At 35.3% G+C, this 9367-nt stretch overlaps 1 protein-coding gene across 1 annotated transcript; it reads right to left on the reverse strand.

Moving 5' to 3' along the window:
- Nucleotides 1–350: 350 nt before the first annotated feature.
- LOC149808109 (uncharacterized) lies at nucleotides 351–7865 on the reverse strand. The gene is made up of 4 exons (XM_089973496.1): nucleotides 7739–7865; nucleotides 7186–7233; nucleotides 6325–6442; nucleotides 351–594 (listed from the first exon to the last, which is right to left on the reverse strand). The coding sequence occupies exons 1-4, from the start codon at nucleotides 7769–7771 to the stop codon at nucleotides 389–391; spliced, it is 405 nt and encodes a 134-aa protein (XP_089829622.1). The 5' UTR covers nucleotides 7772–7865; the 3' UTR covers nucleotides 351–388.
- Nucleotides 7866–9367: the final 1502 nt, after the last annotated feature.

Consider the following 9367-nt stretch of genomic DNA (forward strand, 5'->3'; position numbering starts at 1 on the left):
AAAAGCTTTATTAAAAGGAAACATTCCCGGTTTTTATGAGACATGAATCGTACTCAATGCACCACTGTGTCCTGGCCTGTAGTTCATAAAACTTTCAGGTTTTATATCTCAGCCATTCCAAACTGGAATTTCCAAAGTAAAGTGATTTGTGATTGTCACAAAATCTGAAGCTCAAATTCATGCTCAAGAACTTTGAGATCTTTAGACTTGGTGTTATTCTCATTGGATGATAAATAAGGGGCAATGTGAAAACAATTATATCATAAATAATTAAAATTAGGTTTGTTTGATTGAAACATTTTATTCATGTAGTCATTCCATTTTGCATTCCATATTTAAAAATGGATTAAATTATCTTACAGACTGTAATCCACAGTTTTGAAACTGCCTAGACATGAGTTGAAGATATTCTGACAATCGGGACATCTTTCGGCATCAATAATATTGGGCCGAGTGTTTCTTTTTGCGCCATGGGCGTTTTGCTTGCTGTTTCTCTTTGCTCCATAAGTTTCCTTGGCATTTCTTGTTGATTGTTGTGTGCTGTCCTTGATGTTTCTTGTTGTCCTTTGGGTGTTCTACTTGAAGACTCTTGTTCTTTAAATAGAATGAAGGTCAAGGTTTATACAATTACTTGAGAAATGGATAGTTTACAATAGTTCAATGAATCCAACTTCCAGATCTGTGTCCATCAGTATACTTCCAGATCTGTGTTCATCAGTATCAACACAAATTTGGTGTTTGATTTATCAGAGTAAACTTACATCACAACTAAGAACGCACTTTTGCTTCAGGAATGATTATGTGTTGTCAGTTTTGATGTTACTACAGAAAAATAAAACTTTTAATAATTATGGTGGATTTTAAAGCATTGAATGGATTCCAGTCATTGTCAACAGTCGCTGTTGTGCCTTGTGCAATGCTAAATAATTAAATCGGAACTGACCATTTAATCTTTGGTTGGGTGGAGGATTTGTTTCCAGCCAGGATATTTCTGTATTTCTAGATAATAAAACGTCATGAGTAATTTTTTTCTTCAAGCAATGAGGGCCCAAAGTTTTTCCCAAACAAAATCTGCCGCCCCCCCCCCCCTACAAAAACAAATATCGAACGGTAAGTCCCTTTCATGTTATGCAGAAGAGAGACTGCAGGAGCGCATAAAGAAGTCTCGTTTAGGGTGGGGCGTGTAGGTAAGGGTTATGTTGTATGGAAGTCCAGTTGGCCCATCGGGAGATGCCACCCAAACCATCTGTATTTTAAGCGTTACATTGTACAATTTAAACCACTTAACCGTAAATAAAACTTTAGAGAACGTTCCAGTTGGGTTTTGCTGATTTTCTTTTTCTTTTGGGGATTGGAGATGGAATGCATGAATGGAACACAGTTGTTCACCAAAGTACATGAAACTTTCCGAAACGCAAGGCGAATTTAAGGTGTAACGAACGGACAAGGGTCACCCTGTATGCTTCTTCCACTGTTTCCGAGTCATGAAGAATACTTAACATATACATTATGTCGGAAAATTAGGATAGTCCTGGATTATGTATTTCAACTAATTTGGATGAGGCAGAAAAGAAGGGTGGCGAATAATGCAGTATGGCTGGTTGGGGTCGTTAAGAAGAACTAAATCGCCGTCTACTGGGAGCGTCTTTTTACTCCAGAATACTCTAATTATTATAAAAATTATGATATGGTTCAAAACAGTTTTTGGATGTTTATGAATGTATTTTAATTTTTTTTAAAAGATGTTTTTTCAACACACTTTTTTTTTTTTTTTTTTTTTTTTTTGTTTTGCTCTGGGATTTGTGTGGGTTTTAAAAAAAAATAGAAAATGTCCATATTATTGGTTTCCGTTTTGTCTTTCCTTCACGTTAAATAAATTACCGAAGCTTTGCGAGTAAATATTGCAAAATATCTGTAATGTAAAATTGATGTTATTATGATACTTATACATAACTTGCGTTTATGAAATTAAAATTATAATTTACGTGAAAGTAATTATTTTAAAAAAATAAACATAAAAAATTAAAAATTAAGGGATCAGTGCATGTAAAAATATACATTTTATAATAAGTAACATGATTGACCTAAAAGAAAAAAATATTTAAAAAATGCAATATTGATCAAGTTAAAGATATTTTGGTTTTGGTGCGAAAGATTAATGTGCTTGCATGACCACACATTGGGATGCTTGCTTTCAATGGACTAAGACGTCATAAATATTTCTCACGTTTCGGGATTGCTGAGCAAAAGCACAAGGAAACTGTTGATGAGCATTCCGGGTTTTTGTTTGGTTTTGTTGTTGTTTTTTCTTCTTCTCAGAATCCCCTTGATATGGAATATGTAATAACATTGGGCATCTCGAAGTTGGCCTTGAGGTTCGGATATCGGTGGGGGAGTGGGATGTCATGGGGCATTATGGGACATCTCATTGGAAAACAATATTGGTCAAATTGCATTTATGAAGCACACTTTCATCGAAATAGTGCACATCGACTTACAAGAGAATTATCGGTCGTTAAATATATATTTTCGTCAATGTGTCATTTTAAATGTTCTGGATTGGGAATATTTTGAAGTTGCCGTTGACGACGATAGTTCCCGGAACTTACTTTGAGTTGCAATGATTTTAAAATTAACGGTTTCAGAGAAGCTAAAGCATCTTTTCAAGAATTCAGAATCAGTTTTCGTATAAGTGTTGGTTAATATTGACGAAATAAGTCGGTGGAACCGAAGTCTAAAACAACCAGCTACGTTGGGAATATGCCCAAAACTGCATCTATTTACCCTCAGACACATACAACACTGACCTCTGATTAATCCATTAGCATGCAAACTAGGTTATAGTGCCACTGATTCGAGACTCCGGTTCGATTCTTAGCTAGGGACGATTTGTAAAGAATCACTGTGTATGTATCTATGTATGTGCATGTGTGTGTGTGTGTGTGTGTGTGTGTGTGTGTGTGTGTGTGTGTAATGGTACAAAACGTTTGTATAATAGTTTTGTATATAATTTCATTGTAAATTCTGTCAGGGTTAGCGAGACACGTAAACACTAAATTTGATCAATAGATTAGATTCGCCATAAATTGTTGACTGCAAGGGTTGGAATCTGTTTTACTTGGGGGATGAGTTTAATTTTCATTAAGACTTGCTCGTTCAGCAGTTAGGAACAGACGAGAGTGCAATGTTTACGTGATGTCATGGTGGTAAGATGTCGAAAATTATACAAGCCACGAGTAAATTTTAGGACATTGTAGTCCATTTGAAACAGGTGTCATAAAATGATATTTTCCAGAATCGTTAGTAATAAAGGTGGATTAGATAGAATTATTCTAACTTTGATCATATGGGGGTGATACAGATTTATGGCGGCTAAAGTAGTAATCCTTACTGGTTATGGTAAACGAGGGTGGGTCTTCCTCAATGGGAATCGGGGGTTTTAAAATAGTTCCCCTCGTATAATCATTCTAAGTTTCTGTAAGACGCCAAGAAGTTGATTCCGAGGAAAAATATTAAGTTTCCTCTTTAAATAAATCGTCCTAAAGACTAGTGTCGAAAGTTGAGGACACGGAAAATGAGAGATTCAGCTGTATATAGTAAGGTTATAATATCGAATAAAGCGCAAGGTTAGTCTCGATTACATACGATGAGTTCATTGATACAAGTTTGTAATTATTATTGAATTTATTCATTTTAAAATTCATACTTGTTTTTCCTTTAGTTCAGAAAATAATGTTGCATGCTATATGATTTGTTTACTGTAAGGTGTAAGGCGTCACACAATATTTATAGGTTACTGCATTTATGTGGGAAAATATGAACGAGTTTTTGTTTCTGAGTAATACTGCACGACCTTGGCAGTATTAGTCCGAAAATATGAGTTCATGTTTTTCCTTACGAATGAAGCAACGTTTTTGTTATGTACTTATTTCGTTTTCCTACATAAGGCTTAATGATAAAGGAATACACTACAAGAAAGAAATTAATTGATTTTATGCTCTATTACAAAATAAATACACAACCGTAGATTCATCAATGCAGAGTAACAATATTTAGTGCGCCCATAGCACAGCCCAGCGACCTTTGAACTTCGTCGCGCGCTCGAAATTACTTTTTAAAAAGTTCTTATTTTGGTCTATATAAGATTGAAATTTAGAGTCGTAATTTGAATTAATGAGAATTGAAGAAACTTTTCCATTTGGTCTAGAATAGACGGATTTTTTTCAGTTGATTTATCTCAGTTCTGCTCTTCTGCTTATACTGACTGAGTTTATTGGGTCAGTTCAGTGCAACAAGGAGAATGTGATTTAATTGGATATGTAGTCAAATTACAGCACAATTTTGGTGTGTATCAGGTTTTCCATGACATGGATCATGTCATTCGGATTTGTAGGAAATTCAGGATGCATAAATGTAAGTATATTTATTAACACTTTTATTATCGGCTAAAGACGACATGTTTGTATCCTGTCACTTGCATGCTCGCTGTTAAAGGGGCTCAATCTATGACTTGAATGGCTTGTATTGTTAGTCTAACATTGTATCGAAATAGTTAAACGGGAAAAATTCAAAGCCGCTGTTGTGTGATAATCCTCCAAACAGCTTCAGTTGTATTTTTTCTCGAATTTAGTGGTTTGAGATGTGCGGTATCCCTTGACCTCAATATGCTTTTCTGTGCATTTTTATAGACCCTAGAGAGTACTGGCCAAGGTCTGAACCTTTCTGTTTGCGAAAAGTTATGAATATTTCTCCTAAATAACTGTTTAAATGATCAGAATAGTATTTCAGTTATTGCGTCTCTCACGTTTGTTGTTGACATTGCGAGTATCGCGTTCATTCGTTTGCTTGTTTGAAAGTTTCGTTTGTGAATCGGTGAACTCGTCCACATCGTTAACTTTTATCATTTCTACTTTCAAATGGACGAAACAGCTTGTTTACTTCATTCACAAACAAATCTTCTTAACCAAAAGCTAAATCGTCTACAACATAAGTGTACATGGTTTGTTTACAGAGTAGTTCCTAATACACTGTACTATCTTTAGGCACACATGTCGTGGAGTATCTAACCATGCAGTATGGAAAAATAATACACGAATCTAACAATGTAAAGTCAACGGAGAAAAAAATGAGCATATATATAATAATTCGTTACATGAATGAGTTCGGATTCAGTTGTTTTTATTTACATATGTAAGATTTCATGCATTTCTTCTGCAGCAAATTGTGTGAATATGTACATTATCTGTCTTAAATGATTTATATAATTTATGATGAGGATCGATTTTTATATATCTGGAAATGTGCCAATGAATCGCTAATTAGCAAAGTAAGGTAGTTTGGACAAGGAGTGAAGTCATTTAATTTGTATATAATTAAGTTGTGAATTCTCGTCAACCAAGAATTAAGGTATATGTCGACTGATAGGTCAGCCGGTAAATGTTCGACAACAGTGGGACCATAATAATATCTGAGGGGGCTAATGGTACTCCGTTAAGAATGTCGTAGCTGCTCTCTAGACCTCGATTTATGATAATACGGTCGCGAGTGTGTATTAGATGCGAATGACAGCCAGTCCTGTTGATTTTCGATAGATGATATTTGACGCAAGAGAATTGGAATATTTGTTGATCCCAGGGGAACAAACCTGACATGTAATTAGGTTGGATGCTATATCTTATTTTTAAAGGAAAATAAAATAGCTCTACACACACCTATGTTGTACGGTGGGAAAAGAACACAGTCTGCAGCTAAGAGGTTGATGACCCGAAGAGGAGAGAGAGAGAGAGAGAGAGAAACGCCGACCGATCGCCAGCAGAGATTTCGGAAAAATCGGAAGCACCTGGTAATATTGTCATGCCAGGAATTCTGAGTTCGATCCGTCACTCGATCATATAATGAAATTGGTTCTATCAATAACAGAATAGCTAATTGAAATTAGCCTAATTTTGTAACTCTTTCAGAGAGAAATTGAATCATCACATGTCATGTTCCAATCATTTTGCTTATGTAATTGATTAAATTGTTGTATTTTACATACGTGGGTTCTTGTTATTCTATTATGTAAGTCTATTCAATTATTTGTTATTCCCTCCATTAATTTCATATTTTATGTTATTAATTACTCGATCCGGACAATAAGACCGTGGTCGATCATCACTTTGATAACGATAACCAAAACCCACAAGGAGTGGGGGAGATCTCACACACAATCTTTTCACCACCACCGTATGTATGTATGTATGTATGTATGTATGCATGCATGCATGTGCAACAATGTATCAGTTATATTCGTTACATTAACATGATATTCCTGGCATAGCTCACCACTGTTTTTAGAGGGCTCGACATTGGCATCCATGGGTTTCATCTCCGCCAGTTCCTTTTCATCATCTTCGTCATCACTACCTACTCTGTTGCCGTATTTTACATACTTCGTTTGAAACTTAAATTTAAATAAAGAAATAGTTAAAATAACTCTGAGAAAGGAGTAATAGAAAAATACAACCATACAAATTAACTCCAATTCAGAGTTAAACGACTTTAAAAGACCTGTCACTAAAATAATCTGCAGAAAAGAAACGAAGCAAGCATCAAACAAAATAGGTATTCCATCTTTCCCGCAAAAAACGAACTGTGTGTGTCGGTCAAATGATTGTTACCATAGGTTGTTTCTCTACTGATGCTCAGCACATCTTCAAAAACGTAATCTGCAATTGGTATATATTTCTCTCCAGCCCCCTCCCCACCCCCTCTCTCACACACACACACATACACACAACGACTACTAACGTATATGAATTATGGATGTAATTAGATTACATTTGTAGTTATACATACTGAATTAAGTATTTCTTTCTAAAAGAACTGTTTTGTTGTGTTTTTCTTTAAATTCAATTTTAACATCGTGCGACAGCATGCGATTCTTTATTGATAGTCAGATTTAGAAACTCGGTACAAATCAAAAATTGAGAGGATGGTTTATAATTTTTATTTCTTACTCTACTTCTTTATCTGTTTGTTTTTTCTGAAACCAAATTATTATACCTTTGTACATTTTAAAAACTTCGTTGTCGTATTTATTTGTTTGATCTTTAGACACAGTAAAGAGCTATTTGCATAAGGTCGTACAAATGGTATCGTTTATAAGAGGAGGGGAGGGTGTAAGAGTAGTGAAGCAGTACTCACCGGACCCTTGTGCTTATTTTTCGGTTTAATACAGTTGCATAGCAGGGCCTGGAATGTAATAGGTGATATAAATGTTATCATCGTCGTAGTCATCGTCATCATCATCATCATCAATAACAACATAAAAAGAAGAAACAGTAGTAATATCAGTAATAAAAATAATAATAATAATCCTCATGGCGCCAAATATGATATCGAAATGGGAATAAATATTATGGAGACGATGATTAGTATGGCTGACAGTATAATAATTATAATATTTAGTCCTATTTATCTTTTATGTTTGTGTCATGAAGATTATCATTATTATTATTGTTATTATTATTGATATACGACGTTCCAGTCTTTTCTTGGATTTTCTATTTCGATTATCATGGTGAAGCTAATATTGTACTTACCGAATTTCGACTATATTTAATATCCACATTGCCATAAGCAAATATGCCCCTCTAAATATGAGTAGATACACAACATTGAAAGGCTTATAATACATACTCGCTCTCTCTTTCTCTCTCTCTCTCTCTCTCTCTCTCTCTCTCTCTCTCTCTCTTACCCTCAGCGATTCTAAGCAGCCATGTTTCCCCATTTTTTCATCGGCTTCATTATATTATGCGTGCGTAACGTTGTCATGATACGTCATCAAACCAGTGGACCAGAAAAAAAGTATCTTAAAAAATGACGTCATTCTATGAGCAACACGTAATCGAAATTACGTCACTTTTTCCTTTATAAAATATGTTGTGTTGTGATTAGAAGCCAGCTATATGCACGGTAGATTTGTGCGATATATCGGCCTTAGCAGTGCATTTGAAGTCAAATCGGTGTGAGAGAATTTTTAAATGATTAATTAGCTGCTCTCCTTAAAATACATGTGCATATATAAATACAGATAGGACATAGACACATGCAAGTTTTTATTAGTCGGAATTTTTTGTTGTTGTTGTTCTAGGGTTTAACGCCATTTTTCAGCACAATATAGGCTATACATGGCGGCCAGTATAACTGATGGAGGAAGAACCCTGGAAAACCCAGAGAAGAACTACCGACCCACGAGAAGCTACTGGCAGGCTTTCCCTAGTCGGAATTTAATAAGCTGTGTAACAAAGCAATAACTCAGTGAGATATTTCTACCGAGCATTCCTGTGTGTATTCAGTTGTTTAAAAATTGGTAACATACGAGACTTCTGAAACTCCAGTTAAATTTAAAATAGTTTGATCCTTTTTGGCTGTCGCCCACGCACAACAAAGAAATTAAAATTATGCACCTTTAAATTCAAGTTATTGATCTATCGTGCTCTCTCTCTCTCTCTCTCTCTCTCTCTCTCTCTCTCACACACACGTAAATAATAGGATGTCATCCTACCGTATACACGATCATGTACATGTATTTGCTAACTGTACATGTACTGTATATTTAATAATGGTTGAAATGAATTAATGAATACATGTACATCTATTGACGTGTTTATTTTACATCATAAGCGCTTGTTCATAGACTTAAATACGTACAAGTTGAAACAATTACCACATCAAACACATCACACTATATCTGTGCATGTACATTATATCCTTCCAGAAGAAATCAGTGGTTGCCTAGATTCTTAGTGTCCAAAGTCTAGTTTATTTTAGCCGGTATCTCTATTCTGCAAATAGGGAAAACAATAGGCTTGAAACTGACTAATTAACTCATTGGAGTATGCGCATTTGGTTGTAGCGCTCCGTTTTAAGGAATTCTTAGATTTTTGTGATTACTTGTCTGATTATTGGAACTCGGTGCACTGGAAATATTCTTTGACCGTAATAATTAGCCAATTACTAGGAGCAAACATCACGGAGTGAGGAGTTAGTGAGTTTCATGCGGTTTTGACCTGAATTCACTAAATGTGGATTTCCATGATGCCATGGTTTACGTTTAGTGAATTCATGTCAAAACCGCATGAGTGTCCCTGTCGTACCATAGTACCTATTACAATCTAGTGGTGTACATTGGTGGTGTGACTGCAGTGGCAGTATTAACGGTAGGAAACCGGTAAATTATACAGTGGAATCAATATGAATGTGTGTGCGTGTGTGTGTGTGTGTGTGTGTGTGTGTGTGTGTGTGTGTGTGATTTGGATTTTGAACGTAGCTTTAACAATTTTTTCAGTCATATCGATACGATGTATGCATAGTGACAGTTTTT

This window comes from Sinohyriopsis cumingii, chromosome 1 (genome assembly GCF_028554795.1).
Source record: "Sinohyriopsis cumingii isolate HCF-2022 chromosome 1, ASM2855479v2, whole genome shotgun sequence".
Lineage (NCBI taxonomy): Eukaryota > Metazoa > Mollusca > Bivalvia > Unionida > Unionidae > Sinohyriopsis > Sinohyriopsis cumingii.

Excerpts from the sequence above, each read along its gene's own strand:
- LOC149808109 (XM_089973496.1), bottom strand. The coding sequence starts at position 7,771 with ATGGGGAAACATGGCTGCTTAGAATCGCTGAGG. Across the intron at positions 7,234-7,738 it reads GCTGCTTAGAATCGCTGAGG|GCCCTGCTATGCAACTGTAT; the intron begins GTAAGAGAGAGA and ends ATTACATTCCAG. Across the intron at positions 6,443-7,185 it reads AAAATAAGCACAAGGGTCCG|TTTCAAACGAAGTATGTAAA; the intron begins GTGAGTACTGCT and ends TTTAAATTTAAG.